Source organism: Protopterus annectens, chromosome 7.part1, assembly GCF_019279795.1.
Source record: "Protopterus annectens isolate FY-2018-M chromosome 7.part1, PAN1.0, whole genome shotgun sequence".
Taxonomy (NCBI): domain Eukaryota; kingdom Metazoa; phylum Chordata; order Ceratodontiformes; family Protopteridae; genus Protopterus; species Protopterus annectens.
In genome coordinates, this window is record NC_056740.1 from 478339731 (window position 1) to 478358762 (window position 19032).

A 19032-nucleotide genomic window follows, 5' to 3' on the forward strand; every position below is an offset into this window, starting at 1 on the left:
AGGTAAGCTTAGCCTGCAAAATGCATTGAACAGTGTACATTTTGTTCATGGCAATTGTGGTACATGTGGGGTTGTCTGTCTGGCTTAGTTTTAATCTTGTCCATCATTTTACATTGGCGAGATTGAACGTTCACTCAAAAAAAGAATTTATGAGCATGTTTATGACAGAGATTGGGCAAATGATACAAGTACTTAGTTCAAACATTCTCTTGTCTGTAATAACTTTATGAAGTTTTGTTTTGTCATTTTTGAAGTAGTGGAACCTAACCCAAGAGGTGGTGCTTGGGAAACCTGCCTGGAATATAAGGAACTGTTATGGCAGTTCATTTAAATATGTGCAGTAAACCAGGTGTTAATGAAACGGTGTCTATTAGTTCAGTATTAGAGTAGTGAAGTTGCAGATTTTTATAATATGAGTTTTTGATTTCTGTTCTTTTTAAATAGATCTTTTGATTTATATTTAGTTGAGTTTTTAAGGAGTAGTTCATGAAATAATATAAATAATTATTGTTGTCTGATCAGGAATTTGTTTTGATGGTGGTATCACTTCAAATGGATTAGTTGCTTGAAACAGTGTAACTGGTCAAGTACTAGTTATTGTGTATAAATTCAAAGATTTGCTGCTGATAGTTCTGAAGAAGTCTATCAATATTTGAAGACAGAAATCCTTAACTGTTTTTGTTTCCTGTCCTAATCCTTTCTGCTCATTGTTTTCGGCTCTTTTCATATAGATTAATTGCCCTCATTGATGTTCATCGTGTTACACTGCTGCAGTCATTACACTTGAGATATCCTGCCGTCAGGCGGTCCCGCAGTCGGCCAGAGTTCCAAAGTCTTGGTCAGGCGTCGGTTGCTGTCACTTCTTCCCTGACGTCAGTGCACCAGGGATATATAAGATGCATCCGACGCCATTTTCTTCAGTGTTTCTTACCGTGCGGTGCCCAAAGCAAAAGCAGTTCACAAGTGCCGGTCGCCCGACTCCTGAGATTTTTGAAGTCGAATTTCAGATCCAAAGTCTTCAATAAAGCTAAGTACCCCATTGGGGAAGCTTTTTTCTTGCCTCAGACTGATGTCAGAAAAAGTTAATAATTATATTTCTTGTGGGAAGCAAATACCTCATAAGGACTTCCACTCTTACTGTATTCCATGCCCAGGCCCTGATCACGACGTCACTAGTTGTCGGTTTTGTGCTAAATTTAACAAACGCACTATAAAATGATGTTTTGATATTGCTTTGCACTACTTTGGCTGAAGGTTCAATTATACTATGCTGTCGGATCAACCGACGACCGCAATTCTGAAAAAACGCAAAGACAAGGATAAAGACACGCATCCAAGGTCCAAAACCGACGACAAAGCCTCTTCTAGGCCAGTCGCCAGTTCTCCGTGAGGCACTTTCGCAGCCCCTGACACCCGCTACCTCAGAGCCACAGGCCGCCTCCGACTCCCACGTGGAGACAACTAGGCCTCTGGAAACTCAAGGTATTGGGCCTACGGAAACTAATCCCTCAGATGGGTCCGGAACCGCTGAGCAGGCATCGGCTTCTGAGGTTGTTTTCAGACCTTCACAACTTACCATTACAGCAACAGCCAAGACAAAAACGCCATTAAAGACAAAGAAGCAAGTACAGCATTCTCCTGGACAGTCCTCCATGCCTAAGAAACAGATGCTTAAAATGGCCGAAGACCTCATTACTCTAATCAGGAGTTCCCATCCCCCTCCTGAGAAAAGGCCTAGGCAGGATACAGACTATGATTCCTCTGACAGGTTTCCATTTCCTCTGATTCCTCTTCAGACCAGGGATACTCTCTACCCCCTATGAAGTCTCTGATGCTGAAGAATCTATCCCTTCAGCCTCTCCTCCTAAGGATTATTCTTTTGGGGAAACTTTACATACCATGAGGGAGTATTTCCATAGGGAAAGTCAGGATTATTCAGAATCCAAGAAAAGGCTCAGGGACTTCCTTTTATTTCCTCAGCACAGGCCCCTTGCTATTCCACCTGTGCTAGATATTGTGGATGATGTCTTCTCTGAATCCAGCTTATCTCCTGATTCTTTTCCCCTGCACCAGCGAAGCCAGACAGGTACTATAGAGTCCCAGACTCTCACAAGTTTCTTTATAAAAACCCTTCTGCTGATCTAGAAACTATTTCCCAGGGTCCCAAAGGGGTTAAGGCTTCCATTGCAAAAAATCCAGTCCCGTCTGACAGAGATTCTAGAGCTTTGGATAGATGGGGGGGAAGAAAGTTTACACTTCTGCAACTTTAGCAGTAAGGGCTTTAAATTGCCAGTTTCACATGCTTAAGTACCAACAATATTTAATGGCTCAGTTAAAACAGAAAATGCTTGCAAGCTCAGAAGCTCCTGACTATAAAGAAATGCAGGATTTATTGCATGCAGTTGAACAGGTGGGAAAACATACTCTGCAATGTGGTTTTGATTCTTTAGAGGCCTCTTGTAGAGCCACAGTTACATGTTCTGTGATTCGAAGACCTGCTTGGTTAAAAGAACAGAGTTTACCTGATCATGTTAAGGCAAAATTATTGGATGCTCCTTTACAGCATGATACCTTGTTTGGAGTTAAGGTGAAGAGGTGTTAAAGAAAATGGAGGATAAAGCTAAATCTATGCAAACAGTCAAGGATTTCTTACAGGTACAGCCACCTCGATTTAGCAGAAATTGGCCTACAAAGAATTGGTCCTTTCCAGTGTCAGACAGGCCACAGAGAGGCAGATACAGACACCCAAGAGGCAGATCTCAACCCCAAGGCTCTAATAGACAACAACAGTGGGGTACCTCAACCCCAAAAGGAGGTGAGGACAAGTCTCAACCTTTCAGGAAACAGTCCCAATGACTTCCCCCTTCGTATGCCAAGCACTTCCCTTTTGGCAGCCCCTCTTAGGGGTAAAACTAGCACTTTTTTCTCAAAATTGGCAAACAATCACCCAAGACAAATGGGTACTGAATATTGTGTCTCAAGGTTACAGGTTCCACTTTCATACTTTACCAAGGCTAAAAGGAATGCCAAACCTGCCACAAAATCAATGGGCAGAGGCTCAAAAACAAATGTCATCCCTCATGGACATGAGAGCTATTCAAAAAGTACCACAGCAGGAACAAGGACAAGGATTTTACTCAAGACTCTTCCTGGTCCCCAGAAAGGACAAAGCCTGGAGACCCATACTAGATCTTTCAACTCTAAATACTTACCTGGATGTTACAAAATTCAAAATGTTGACACTACAGCAGCTTCTTCCCATGCTGGGCAAGAAGGCTTGGCATGTTACTCTGGACCTCAAAGAGGCATACCTGCATGTCCCTACCAGACAAAATTGCAGAAGATACCTCAGATTCAAAGCTGGTACAATGCACTACCAATTCTCTGCACTGCCCTTTGGCTTATCTACTGCGCCCAGGGTCTTCACAAAGTGCGTGGCACCAGTAATTGCATTTTGCAGACAAAAAGGAATTCAAATATATCCATACCTGGACGACTGCCTCATTCAAGCAGAGATGAAGGACGTTCTTCTAAAGCATCTGGTGTTTGTAAAAAGGTTGCTAATTTCTCTAGGGTACACAGTAAACGAAAAGAAGTCAAAACTAGTGCCCTCACAACAGATAATATTCCTGGGTGCCAGCTTAAATACAACGGCCCAGATGGCTTATCTCACGCCAGACAAACAAGGACAACTGACTCAATATTTTCAATTAATGGCAAAAAAGTCCCATCTCCCTGCAAGAAAAATTCTGCAGGCCCTGGGATTCATGGCATCCTGCATACTACTAATTCCATATGCCAGACTGCATATGAGGAAATTACAATGGTACCTAAAAAGTGTCTGGACTCAACACTCTCACAGTTTAGAAGCAGTAATACCAATAATTCCCTGCCTACAACAGGAGTTTTGATGGTGGGCACAGGCATGTCACCTCAACAAGGGTCAGCCTTTCACTCTACCCACAGCCAGGCAGACTCTAACAACAGATGCTTCGGATTACTCCTAGGGAGCACACATGGCAGGAAAATGTATTCAGGGCAAGTGGATCACAGACCAAATGCATCTTCACATCAATCAAAAAGAGATGTTGGCTGTTCAAAATGCCCTAACAGCTTTCAAGGATCTTCTGCATCCAGGACAATTATTATTAAAGACAGACAACACCACAGTAATGTGGTACATAAACAAGCAAGGGGGCACTCATTCTTACCCCCTATGCAGGCAAGCCATGACCTTGTGGAACACAGCTGTAACTTATCAAGTTCATCTGCAAGCACAATTCCTGCCAGGAAAGAAAAATACTCTGGCAGACAATCTAAGCAGAAATATCATGGACCCTCACGAATGGAAATTGAATCCACAAATCTTCAGGATGGTAACGCAAAAATGGGGATGCCCAGACATAGATCTTTTTGCCTCCCCACTGAATTGCCAACTACAAAAATTCTGCACAAGGACTTACCACACACAAGCATGGAAAGTGGATGCTCTCTCGTTCAGCTGGAAAAGCCTAAAAGTTTATGCCTTCCCACCACTGCCTGTCCTTTCAAAGGTACTCCTAAAAGCCAGACAAGAAAAACCACAGATGATCCTGATTGCGCCAGACTGGCCACGCCAGCACTGGTACCCAATCTTAAAGAACTTAGCTCAAGGCCCACCATGGATTTTGCCTCAAATTTCACACCTTCTGACTCAACAAAACAATCAGATCCTGCACGGTCAGCTCAAAACCCTAAACCTGGCTGCAACAGGCAACACCTCTCTCTAAAGCTGTTATGGATGTCATTTTGGAGGCCAGGAGGCCTAGCACCAGGAAATCTTACTCAGAAAAATGGAAGAGATTCTGAGCCTGGAACCAGTCTCAAAGCCTTGACCCTCTTGTCCCAAACATTCCTCAGATTTTACAATACTTAACTGAGATGCTGGACAAAGGCCTATCCTTCTCATCAATTAAGATCCACGCCTCTGCCATTTCAGCATATTACAACATGGATCCTCCTTTATTCTCTCATCCCTTGCTAAAGCAGTACCTCAGAGGGGCTAAAAAAATAAGACGCCCCGGAGAGCACCAACACCAACTTGGGACCTCAATTTTGTTTTGGAAAAACTGACCCTGCCACCTTTTGAGCCAGCCAATACAGCCAATCTAAAATTTTTATCATGGAAAACAGCTCTGCTCCTGGCAGTAACTTCAGCATGAAGAGTCTCAGAGCTACAGGCATTAATGGCAGTGGAACCTTTTATAATTTTTCACCAGGACAGGGTTTCTTTAAGGACAAACCCTACCTTTATGCCAAAGGTGGTATCTAGTGTGGCTCTTAACCAAACCATCCATTTGCCAACTTTTTATCCAAACCCCCAGAATAAAGGGGAGAAACTTCTGCACACTTTGGACATACATAGGCAGCTACGCTTCTACTTGGACAAAACAAAAGCTTTCAGGAAAACTGAGCAACTGTTTGTAGCATATGCTGCAGGATCACAGGGCAAGGCTATCTCAAAGCAGACTATCTCCAAATGGATAGGACACTGTATTCATTACTGCTACACACAGCATGGAAAATCAGTCCGTAATAACATTAGGCCACATTCTACCAGAGCAACAGCCACTTCAACAGCCTTTCTCAGAGGAGTACCAACCAAGGAAATTTTGGAGGCTGCAACTTGGAGTTCAGTGCACACCTTTACCAAGCATTATCACTTGCCTCTTTACTCTAAATCCAGAGCAGGATTTGCCACTGCAGTTCTGCAGGGCCTCATAGCCAATCCTAACTCTTTATAGACCAGCCACCCAACCTTAGCTTTGGGATTCTACCCAAGTGTAATGACTGCAGCAGTGTAACTCGATGAACATAGTACAGTTTTGTACCTACCATAAATGTAGATATTCGAGTGTTCACACTGCTGCAGTCCAGGTTACCCTCCCTCCATCTCCTCTGTCCTAGCTGGACTTATCTATACCTTTCTATCCTATACAACCTTTGTGGTGTATTTGCTTGTAACTGAAAGTATTGTTTTTATTTTATATATATATGTTTTTTTAGCAATATGTATTGCCTACCTACTTGGGGGCACCTGACATCTGGGGCAAGAAAAACTGAAGAAAATGGCGTTGGATGCATCTTATATACCCCTGGCACACTGACGTCAGGTAAGAAGTGACAGCAACCGACGCCGGACCAAGACTTTGGAACTCTGGACGACTGCGGGACCGCCTGATGGCAGGATAACCCAAGTGTAATGACTGCAGCAGTGTGAACACTCGAACATCTACATTTATGGTAGGTGCAAAACTGTACTTTTCTTTCCATCAGATGGATAAGTGCCATCAGGCTGCTAACTACCCCTTGAAAAATGTTACAACTATTGACCATTCAGACAAGGGTCTGGTTGCTTCCATTGTTTTTCTTAGAGTGTTTGTTTTGCTAACAGTTATGCAAAGACCATTAGATCATTGGTTCATAGTTTCTCATTATTATTTGGACAGTGATTTGATTAGCCTGTCCTTCTTTTGAGTCTTGAGTACTTAAGAGTTTATCTTTTGGCCTTTCTCTTGCTCCAGCATCCCATTAAGGGGTTAATTTTGACTGATGCAATTTTTCCTGACAGCAGCCCACAGCGGAGGGGTTTGTTTTTTTTTTTAAGTCCAGTACAGCAGATGTGTCTTCACCGTATCAGCCAATTGGATGAAAGCAGTCTGCCAAGGTGCTTATCCTTCCCATTTCCCCACTTGCTTGGATGAGCCCTTAAAATTGTTAAAGAACACATTAGATTACATAGACTAAAAGAAAAATGTGAATGTTTTAGAGATATGGGTAAAAAAAAGCATCACATGTATAGCTTCAGTCTGAACTGTACAAGTTTGTATACCTCAATTTCTTCGTCATCCATTCTTAAGGCAAACTTCAGTTGTACAGACTTGCAGTTTTCTGTCTGCATAAAATGCTTGGAACATGTACTGCACTGTATAGATGTTTATTTTTTTGTAGAAGTTCTCATTTAGTGTCTTCATTTGTGAGCTACATATCTCATTAATGTTCTTGACTTGTGCAGTGCAAGATGTCATTGAAATGCAGACAGTTGTTTTAAGGCTTGTCAGTGTTTTGCATGGCTGTGTATGTCACTGTATTTGTTTGTCTGCCTTATCTGAGAGGGTCCTCCCATCAGTTTACTTCTGTAGCTAAACTTGCAAAGTTCAAACCACTTCCCTGGCTATCACAAGTTTGATAAGAGCAGGAGGAAGTTAAATGTCAGAATGTGACTGAGCTGGGTTATCAGAAGTGGACATAACAGTACTTACCTTCTGGAGGGGTCAATGTCCTAGACATCTGTGTTATGAATATAGGCATGTTCTTTTTCTATTTGGAAAAAAAAAAAGTTGACAGATTTTTTTTCCCCCCAGTGAACCATATCATGATATCAGATTTAACCTAATGGCGGTGGTACCTGATCGCAGAATTAAGTACGAGTCAAAACTGCAGATCCTGAAAATGAATCGACAGACTGTGCTTGAAGGTTTGCAGCAGGTAAGACAATGCAAAAGTTTAATTTCAGAAGTAAGCTTCCTTTGCTAGCCAGATAATCTCCCTTTGGTGGTGCGTGCTTATTTGCTGGTTTGAGTTTGAGTTATTTCTTGTTTTATATAGGCCCCGCGTCTGTACTTTCTTGTGTGTAGCACACCATCGTGCACTGCTACATAGTGGTAGTTACCATTGGTGGTTATTGTAGCAAATGTTTTGCTTGTTAAATTTTTCTTTAGCACTTTGCTTGTGGTCCTCCAGAGGTTTTTCGTGGCTCATCTCTACTGCCAGGTAGAACACTAAGTGCAACCTCTCTTCCTGACCACATAGATTTACCTAGCACTGTGGATGTACAATTTTCCACAATTTCTCCAGCCAGCTTGGTCAACATGGGCATCCTGAGACAGAGTAGTAACTGCCTCATGTTCACCGACAACCCTCTGCTCCTCGACCATACAAACTCAACATGTGAGAGATGCAACTATATTAAAAACCTTGAATCCATGCTCTGTCACACACCAGTCAGTACTTATGACATTGAGTGGGTCGTCAGCACGCACACCTACCTCCTACTTCACCCAAACCCACATCACATGTACCTATATATGCGGAGGCCCTTGCCAGAAACATATCTAAACACCAGAGACCTCCCAAACACAAGCACACTACACATACTTCCTCTGCAGAACACAGTGCACATAATAGCTAACACACCAGTGTATCACCTGTCAAGCCCTTAAGGCAAAGCACAAAATCATTAGTCATAGGTAATTCCATCGTGAGACACACAGATGTCCCTCTCACCAGACTGGATAAGGAGAAGGTCACTGTCCGCTGTCTCTCAGGTGCTAGGATTCACCATATTACACATGCACTCAAGTCGCTCAGCAACAGGTACTGTTATGACTCTGTCATAGTCCATGTTGGTATGAATGACTTGAGATGTACTTCTCTGGACTATATGAAGAGAGACATGATTGAGCTCTTGGACTGTATATCTCTGGGTAGTATGTCCATAGCCTTAAGCAGCATTTTACCTTCACTTAGGATGATGCCTCAAAACAAGCGGAAAATTATGGACTTCAATAACTGGCTTAGTTTCTGGTGTCATTCCAAGGGGATACAGTATCTGTCAGCCTAGGATGACATGATTGACAGACCTCAATGCTTTGTCAGAGATGGTCTTCATCTGTCATCCCTGAGATTTCGGCTACTGACCAAGGCTGTTGCCACCCCCATAGTACCTTTTTTAGGCAGTGTCTCAAGGACAAAATTCCTGACGTAAGAACTCCATCTAGGAACAACCTCAGGGTTTTGCTGCTAAATGCTAGTAGTCTTAACATGAAGCTGCATTCACTGGAAGCAGTCCTCACCCTGAAAGACATAGACATTTGTGCAGTCACAGACACCTGGTTCAAGGCTGTGGAGAACACCCCAACCTCCTTCCACACATTCAGACCACAAACTGATAACATGAAAACTAAAGGAGGGTGGTATATCAATATTCATTAAAGATAAATACACCTCCAGATTGGTTAAATAGTATGATTCCCTGGAGACACTTCAGGTGAAATTAACTGTTGGTAGGACACCTATTCAAGTCATTGCCAGCTACAGGACCCCCTCAATAAGTCAGGAAACCTACTGTACCTATTTGGATCTTCTTGAGTCTATCAAGATGTATTCGAACACCATGGTTTTGGGCGACTTTAACTACCCATCTATTGACCGGGGAAATTCTTTGTGCGCAAAGTCACTTGCCCAAAGGTTCTTCAACTTCATTAACTCCAGTGTCCTGGACCACCTGGTTGACACCCCCACAAGGGGTACCAACATCCTGGATCTGGTGCTTACCAAAATGGGGTACCACTGTATCACCCCCATTGTGAGGTCTTCCCTGGTGAGATCTGACCATAAATCAGACTCATTCAAATTTACTGTCACACCTGACCCCCCCCCCCAGCGCCAACTAAACTAAAAAAAACTTCTCCAAAGCAGATTATAACCTCTTACAGGATGGTGTGAATAGCTTCACTGCACCTCCCCTTCAGATGGAACTGGTAACTATGCAGAGTTCTACACCAATGCTTTATACAAACACCTGTATAACTGCATTGACTCGGCCGTACCTGATAGGAACAAAACAAGTTCCTCAAGGAATAGTAAACCTGTCCAGTAACAGGCTTTACAATAAGCAGAACAAATTGTTGTCTAAGTAAGAGGGAGCGAGCCCTAAACTGTAAACACTCCCTTCTCAGCTTAAACAAGCAAATAAGAAGAGTTCTTGTGAAGTCCTCCAAAGCTAACTATGAATCAAAGTTAGCTTCCTCAACTAAAGGATAGCCGTAGGGCATTCTTTAGTTACATCCGTAACCTAAAAGGAAAGTCCCAGATGTGTGCCGAACTGGTAGCTAATGATACCACATGTACCGAGCCTGTGGACATTGCTAACCTGTTAGCCAACAGGTTCTTTGAAAACTTCACTCCCTTATCCCCGCTATACTTACCCGAGACATCCCTACCACCTGAACTCTACCTTGCATCTCTAAAAAGCAGGCTGTGAACACCCTCTCTAAGGTCAAAAACACAGCATCCATGAGACCTGATAACATCCCAGTCTGTGTCCTACATGGGCTCCAACAAGAATTAGTAACATCATTGAGTGCTCTTTTCAGTCATAGTCTAAGCACTGGCTTCATCCCTGCTGAATGGATAAAGGCCACCGTTATCCCCTTCGACACAGGTGGTGCTTCCACTGACCCCAGGAACTATAGACCTATTAGCCTTACTAGCTGTATCTTCAAGGCCATGAAGAGAATCATCGTGGACCTTATCAACAAAGATATTGGTAACCTCCAAACACTTGAGCCTACTCAGTTTGGATTTGCCAAAGGGAGATCATGCCTGTTAAACCTGGTGGACTTCTTCAAGACGATCACCAAGGCCCTTGATGAGGGGGAAATCTGTTCATACAGCCTACCTACACTTAGACAAGGCTTTTGACACTGTCCCCCACTCAGGTATAATTGACAAACTCACCCAGCTAGGTATCATTAGATGGATCGCTGTCTCACTGATATAATCCATATAGTCAAAATAGGGGAATCCACCTCCAACAGCAGACCTGTAATCAGTGGTTTTCTACAGGGATCAGTCTTGGGACCTCTACTGTTTGGACTCTATTTTTCAGAAGTGCAAGCTAAAACTAAAGGTCTGTGGCTGACAAAGTTTGCTGATGACTGCAAACTGGGAGCGGCCACAGAATCCCCAAACAATGTCAGTATCCTGCAAGAGAATCTTACACACACATATGACTGGTGCCAAAGTCGTGGCCTTAAACTCAATGCAAAAAAATGTATCATCATCCCTTTCGCTAAGAGTGATGTTCCTGCCAACTACTACATCAGTAACAACAACCTAACTACGCACTTGGTAGTGAAAGACCTGAGCACACAGGTTGACAACCTTAACTTTGATCACCATCTCTCCACAGTGGTAAAAAGGGCATTCTGTATTGCTCATCTCATAAGTAAGGGCATTGCCTCCAGAAAAAAAGTTTTAACTTCCCTGTACTCTTCCCTCATCAGGTTCATAGGTAGGTACTAGGCTATCGGCCCAAGGGCCTACGTATGCCTAGCCAGCAAGGTTCCATAGCTTACGCCACCCGAGAAAGTTATTTTCCTGTGCCACTGTCGAGCAGAGACACAGAAGTGATCCCCGGGGTGTATTTCCTATTTCCCATCCACTCATCAAGATTTTTCTTGAAGAGTGCTAATGAAGAACTTTGCTTGACATAGATGGGTAGGTAGCTTGTTCCAGAGTATAGGAAGTCTCAGGGACAGGAATCTATCCCTCCAGCGTGTCCTGTTTATTGTGGTGACAAGGTTTAGGTCCCTAGAGCGTGTAGCTCAGAGGGATTGGGATTTCTTTAGGTGTAGCATGTCCAACAGCTCTGGATTTGACATAGCTTTATATATTAGGCAGAGATCACCTCGGAGTAGGCGATATGCTACGGAGTAAAGCTGGAGTTTTTTGAGGCGGTCAGTGTAAGACATTTGTTTGAGGCCAGTAATCCTCTTTGTGAGGTACTTCTATGGCCTTTCCAGCTGCTGCAGCTGTCTTGTGAGGTACATTCCAAAAGGGGCATTGTACTCTATAATGGGTCTAATGAGTGACAAGTAGAGGGGAACAATGACCTCTTTTTTCCTGGATGAGAACCCTTTTATGATGAGGTGTGCCACGTAGAAGGACTTCCTGACTACTGTGGCGATGTGACTGTCAAAGGAGAGACTACTGTCCACCTGGGTCCCAAGGTCTCTTATCACGCATTCGGTGTTAAGTAGATTGCTGCCTATGTTGTAGTTCACGGGTACACAGTTTTTACCAAAGGGGATGACACTGCACTTTTTGACATTGAGCTTGAGGCCATGGCTCTGACACCAGGCATCTGTCTCAGTGAGACCCTTCTGTAGGATGTCCACATCATTTGGGGACTTGACTATGGCTCCTAGTTTGCAGTCATCTGTGAACTTCGTTAGCCAGAGGCCTTCTGTGTTAGCCTGTACTTCAAAGAAGTAGATACCAAACAGGAGAGGTCCCAGGATGGAACCCTGTGGTACTCCACTTGTCACTGCTTTGAGGTCAGATTTGGAGTCTGCAACTTTTACAGTATGGGTTCTGTCAATGAACCATTTGGCAACCCATCTTGTGATGTAGGGATTTATATCTAGTTTAGTGAGTTTAGCTATAATTCCAGAATAGGGAATGGTGTCGAAAGTCTTGGCGAGGTCAAAATAGGCTGTGTGAACCACCTTACCCTCATCCACGGCTTTGGTGACTGCCTCAAAGAAGTCGATCAGGTTCAGGAGGCATGATCTGCCTTTCACAAACCCGAACTGGGTGGGATCCAGAGTTTGGAGGTTACCAATGTCTTTGTTTATAAGTTCCATGATGATACATTCCATGGCCTTGCAGACCAGGCTCGTCAGGCTAATAGGTTGATAGTTCCCGGGATCAGTGGTGGCACCCCCTTTGTGGAGTGGGATAACTGTTGCTGTGCACCATTCAGTGGGCACAAAGCCTGATGCGAAGCTATTATTGAACATTGTGCTTAAGTGGGGAGACAGCTCGTTCTGAAGTTCATGTAAAATGCAGCCTGAGATGTTGTCCGGTCCCGTGGATGCTGCGTTTTTGGCTTTAGAGACTGCAGCTTTTATCTGCGTAGTTGTGATTACAAGGACTCTGTATTCTTCCTGTATAGATTTTCATCGTGTTTCACTGTTGCAGTCATTACTCTTGGGATATCCTGCTGGCAGGCTACCTGTAGTCGGCCTGAATTCCACAGTCTTGGTCCGGCATCGGTTGCTGTCGCCTCTTCCCTGACGTCAGTGCACCAGGGTTATAAAAGATGCAGCCGATGCCATTTTCTTTAGTCTTTCTTGCCGCGCGGTGCCCTAAGCAAAAGCAGTTCGCAACTGCTGGTCGGCCGACTCCTGAGATTTTCAAAATCGAATTTCAGATCCGAAGTCTTCATTAAAGCTAAGTACCCCGTTGGGGAAACTTTTTTCTTGCTCCAGACCGATGTCAGAAAAAGTTAACAATTGTATTTCTTGTGGGAAGCCAATACCTCATAAGGATTTTCATTCTTACTGTATTCCTTGCTTAGGCCCTGATCACGACGTTGCTAGCTGTCGGTTTTGTACTAGATTTAACCAACGCACTATTAAGCGTCGGCACGATTTTGCCTTTCATTATTTTGGCCGAAGGTTTAATTATATAATGCCGTCGGAACAGCCGATGACCGGAGTTTATAAAAAATGCAAGGAAAAGGAAAAGGACAGGCATCCGAGATCCAAAACGGACGACGAGGCCCCCGCTAGACCAGTCGCCAGTTCTCAGTGAGCTGCTTTCGCAGCCCCTGACGCCCGCTACCTTAGAGCCACAGGCCGCTTCCGACTCCCACGTGGAGCCGACTAGGCCTCTGGATACTCAAGGTATTGGACTCTCGGAAACTATTCCCTCAGATGGGTCCGGAGCCGCTGAGCAGGCATTGGCTTCTGAGGGTGTTTTCAGACCTACACAATTATATGCCAACCCAACCTCAGCCTCAAAGACTAAAACAGCTCTAAAGACAAAGAAACAAGTACAGCATTCTCCTGGACAGAATTCCATGCCTAAGAAACAGATGCTTAAAATGGCCAAAGCCCTAATTACTTTGATCAGGGGTTCCCATCCCCCTCCTGATAAGAGGCCTAGGCAAGAGACAGAATATGACTCTTCTGATCAGGTTTCAATTTCCTCTGATTCCTCTTATGAACAGGGATACTCTTTTCCTCCCTATGAGGATTCTGATGCTGAAGAATCTATTCCTTCAACCTCTCCTCCTGAGGATTATTCTTTTGGGGAAACCCTGCATACCATGAAGGAGCATTTTCACTGGGAGAGCCAAGATTACTCAGAATCTAAGAAAAGGCTCAGAGACTTTCTTTTACTACCTCAGCACAGACCTCTTGCTATTCCACCGGTTCTAGACATTGTAGATGATGTATTTTCAGAGTCCGGCCTGTCCCCTGACTCTTTACCCCCTGCACCTGCTAAGCCAGACAGATACTACAGGGTTCCAGACTTTCATAAATTTCTATATAAAAAGCCTGCTGCTGACCCAGAAACCATATCTCAGCGTCCCAAAGGGGTCAAGGCTTCCACTGCAAAAAACCCTGTCCCCTCTGATAGGGATTCTAGGGCACTGGACAGATGGGGAAAACAGTTTACACTTCTGCTACCTTGGCTGTAAGGGCTTTAAATTGTCAGTTTCATATGCTTAAATGTCAGCAATACTTAATGTCACTGCTTAAACAGAAAATGTTGACAAATTCTGAATGTTCTGATAACAAGGAAATGCAGGATTTATTGCATGCAGCTGAACATGTGGGAAAGCATACTTTGCAATGTGGTTTTGATTCACTGGAGGCCTCTTGCAGGGCCGCTGTTACGGGTTCTGCCATTAGAAGGCATGCTTGGTTAAAGGAACAGAATCTGCCTGATCATGTTAATGCAAAATTATTGGATGCTCCATTACAGCATGATACTTTGTTTGATGTTAAGGCAGAAGAGGTGTTGAAGAAAATGGAGGATAAAGCGAAATCCATGCAGACAGTTAAGGATTTCCTACATGCTTTCCCAGTTGTTCACCCAGATTTAGCAGGAACTGGCCTACAAAGAATTGGTTCTTTCCAGTGTCAGACAGGCCACAAAGAGGCAGATACAGATGCCCCAAGGCTCATACAGGCCTAAACAATGGGGTGCTTCTACCTCCAAAAGCGGAGAAGACAAATCACAACCATACAGGAAACAGTCCCAATGACTTTCCTCTGCCAGAACCAAGCACTTATCTTTTGGCAGCCCCCTTAGGGGGAAAACTAGCATTTTTTTCACCAAATTGGCACATGATTACCCAGGACAAATGGGTCTTGAACATAGTGTCTCAGGGCTACAGGTTCCACTTTCACACCCTGCCAAGGGCAAAAGGTATACCAGACCTGCCACACAATCAATGGGCAGAGGCACGAAAGCAAGTTTCATCCCTCATGGACATGAGGGCCATTCAACAAGTACCACAACAAAAGCAGGGACAAGGATTTTACTCGAGACTTTTCTTGGTGCCCAGAAAGGACAAAGCCTGGAGACCAATACTGGAACTGTCTATACTAAACACATTTCTGGACGTTGCAAAATTCAAAATGTTGACTCTGCAGCAGCTACTGCCCATGCTGGGCAAGAAGGCTTGGCTCGTAACTTTGGACCAAAAAGAGGCATACCTGCATGTTCCAATCAAACAATTTTGCAGAAGATACCTCAGATTCATAGCTGGCTCAATGCACTACCAATTCTCTGCACTGCCCTTTGGCTTATCTAATGTTCCCAGGGTCTTCACAAAATGCCTGGCACCTGTAATTGCATTTTGCAGACAAAGAGGAATTCAAATATATCCTTACTTGGACGACTGCCTTATTCAAGCAGAGAACAAAGACATTCTACTAAAGCATCTGGCGTTTGTAAAAAAGATTACTAATTTGCCTAGGGTACACAGTAAACGAAAAGAAATCAAAACCTAGTACCCTCTCAAGAGATAATATTCCTGGGTGCAAGCTTAAATACAACTGCCCAGATGGCTTATCTCACGCCGGACAAACAAAGGCAACTGACTTCTGACTTCAAAATGTTGGCAACAAAGACCCAGTTATCTGTAAAATTCTGCAGGCTTTGGGCTTTATGGCATCCTGCATTCTGCTAATTCCATATGCCAAACTGCATATGAGGAAACTACAATTATATCTAAAAAGTGTTTGGACTCAACATTGCCACAACCTGCAAACATTAATTACCCTCATTCCCTGCTTGCGACAGGAGTTTCGATGGACACAGGCCTGTCACCACAACAAGGGACAGCCATTCACTTTACCCACAGCCAGGCAGACACTAACAACGGATGCATCAGATTGTGCCTGGGGGGCCCACATGGCAGGAAAATGTATTCAGGGCACATGGCCCGCAAGCCAGATGCATCTTCATATCAATCAAAGAGAGATGCTAGCTGTTCAGAATGCCCTGACAGCCTTCAAGGATCTACTTCATCCAGGACAACTACTGATAAAGACGGACAGTACTACAGTCATGTGGTACATAAACAAGCAGGGAGGTACACATTCCTACCCCCTCTGCAGACCAGCCATGACTTTGTGGGACACAGCATTGACCCATCAAGTTCACCTGCAAGCACAATTCCTGCGTGGAAAAATAAACACTCTGGCAGACAAACTAAGCAGAAACCTCATGGATCCCCACGAGTGGAAACCGGATCCACAAGTCTTCAGCATGATAACAAGGAAATGGGGATGCCCAGACATAGATCTATTTGCCTCCCCTCACAACTGCCAACTACAGAGATTCTGCACAAGGATTTATCACAAGCAAGCATGGAAAGTGGATGCCGTATCCTTCAGCTGGAAAAACCTAACAGTATATGCCTTTCCTCCACTGCCTCTCCTCCCCAAGGTACTCCTAAAGGTCAGACAAGAGAAGCCAAAAGTGATACTGATTGCCCCAGACTGGCCATGCCAGCACTGGTACCCAATCCTAAAGAACTTGTGTCTAGGTCCAGCCTGGACATTGCCTCAAACTTCTCACTTACTGACCCAACAAAACAGTCAGATCCTGCACAGCCAACTCAGGACCTTAAATCTGGCAGCATGGCAGATAATGTAGCCATTCAGAACACCCATCTTTCAAAAGCTGTTATGGATGTTATCTTGGAGGCCAGGAGGCCCAGTACCAGAAAATCTTATGCAGAAAAATGGAAGAGATTCTGTGCTTGGAACCAGGAACAAGGAATTGACACGTTTGTACCAAATATTCCTCAGATTTTACAATACTTAACTGAGATGCTGGACAAAGGCCTATCTTTTTCATCAGTTAAGATTCATGCCTCTGCCATTTCAGCCCATTACAATACGGAACCACCTATCTTTTCTCATCCTTTAATAAGGCAGTACCTCATAGGGGCCAAAAACATAAGACCTCCAAGGAGAGCACCGATACCTGCATGGGACCTCAATTATGTCTTGGAAAAACTCACACTGCCTCCTTTTGAGCCAGCCTCAACAACTGATATAAAATTCTTATCCTGGAAAACAGCTCTGCTTCTAGCAATAACCTCTGCACGACGAGTCTCGGAGTTGCAGGCACTCATGGCTGTGGAACCTTTTATAATTTTGCATCCAGACAGGGTTTCTCTGAGGACGAACCCTACATTTATGCCTAAGGTGGTGTCCAGTGTGGCCCTTAACCAATCCATTCACTTGCCTACCTTTTATCCAAACCCACAGAACAATGGTGAGAGACTTCTGCATTCTTTGGACATACACAGACAGCTACGCTTCTACTTGGACAGAACTAAAGCTTTCAGAAAGACTGAGCAACTTTTAGTGGCATATGCTGCAGGATCACAGGAAAGGCTATCTCAAAACAGACTATTTCAAAATGGATAGGCCATTGCATTCGTTTCTGCTACTCACAGCATGGCAAATCAGTGCCTAAGGGCATTAGGTCACATTCTACCAGAGCAGCAGCCACTTAAGCAGCCTTCCTCAGAGGAGTACCAACCAAAGACATCTTAGAGGCTGCAACTTGGAGTTCAGTGCACACTTTTACAAAGCACTACCACTTACCTCTCTACTCTAAATCCAGAGCAGGCTTTACCACTGCAGTTCTGCAGGGCCTCATAGCCTCTCCTAATCCTATTTAGAAAAAGCCACCCATCCTCAGCTTTGGGATTCAACCCAAGAGTAAATGACTGCAACAGTGAAACACGATGAACATAGTACAGTTGTGTACCTACCATAAATGTAGATGTTCGAGTGTATTCACTGTTGCAGTCCAGGTTACCCTCCCACCATCCACCTTTCAATTGCTGGGTCTTATCTGTACTTCTCTATTCTATACAACCTATGTGGTGTATTTGCTTGTAGATGAAGGAAATGTTACTTTAGTGCATGCATGTTTATTGGCATAATCTATTTAGCCTACCCTTTTGGGGGAACCTGACATCTGGGGCAAGAAAAACTGAAGAAAATGGCGTCGGCTGCATCTTTTATACCCCTGGCGCACTGACGTCAGGAAAGAGGCGACAGCAACCGACACCAGACCAAGACTTTGGAATTCAGGCCGACTGCGGCTAACCTGCCAGAAGGATAACCCAAGAGTAATGACTGCAACAGTGAATACACTCGAACATCTACATTTATGGTAGGTACACAACTGTACTATATGGGCCCTTTAGGGGGTGAGAGGGACGTAAAGTTAGTACTGAACCAATCTGCCAGGATGTTGGTAATATCAGTTCTGTAATTTTTGTGCCTTTGTGCTGTAACTCAGAGCAGATCTGGGTGTTGCCATCTAGATTCTTGACATAGCTATAGAATGCTTTGTGGTTGTCCTTGGATTTAGTGGCAATTTTGTTTTCGTAGCTAGCTTTGGAGGATCTTATAAGGGATCTCAGCTTCTTACTGAGGCTGACCAGGGAGCTCCTCCACTCATGGGATTTTACTCTCTTTTGCAACAGTTTCTTCCTTCTGTTGTACAGTTTGTTTATGGCAGGAAACCACCAGATTGGCTTCCTTTTTTTGGAGGATGTCATCTTGGTTCTATGTGGGGTAGCCTGATTCATGCACTCATGTAAGTGCTTATAGAGTGCATTTGTGTAGGATTCAGCAGTTGTAACTGTATTGTCCATCTGCATGGGTGTCATGAATTTCACCACTTCTGTCTTAAGAAACATGAAGTTGGCTTTGGAGAAATTTTTTACTGTGGTTTCCTTAATGGGGGGTGGGGGCGGGATGTGGATATCAAGGGTGATAAGCTTATGGTCGGATCGGACCAACAAGGAGTTGACTTCAGGTGTGGAACACCGGTCACTCATGTTGGTAATGACTAGGTCTAGGATATATCAGGCTA

At 44.1% G+C, this 19032-nt stretch overlaps 1 protein-coding gene across 2 annotated transcripts in view; it reads left to right on the forward strand.

Moving 5' to 3' along the window:
- Nucleotides 1-19032, forward strand: part of BAP1 (BRCA1 associated protein 1) — a 1282715-nt gene that overhangs the window by 477096 nt on the left and 786587 nt on the right. For both annotated transcript variants that reach the window (XM_044078929.1, XM_044078930.1), the window contains exon 9: nt 7404-7527. In XM_044078929.1, the coding sequence (XP_043934864.1) occupies nt 7404-7527 (124 nt within the window). The remainder of the gene's footprint in view (nt 1-7403; nt 7528-19032) is intronic.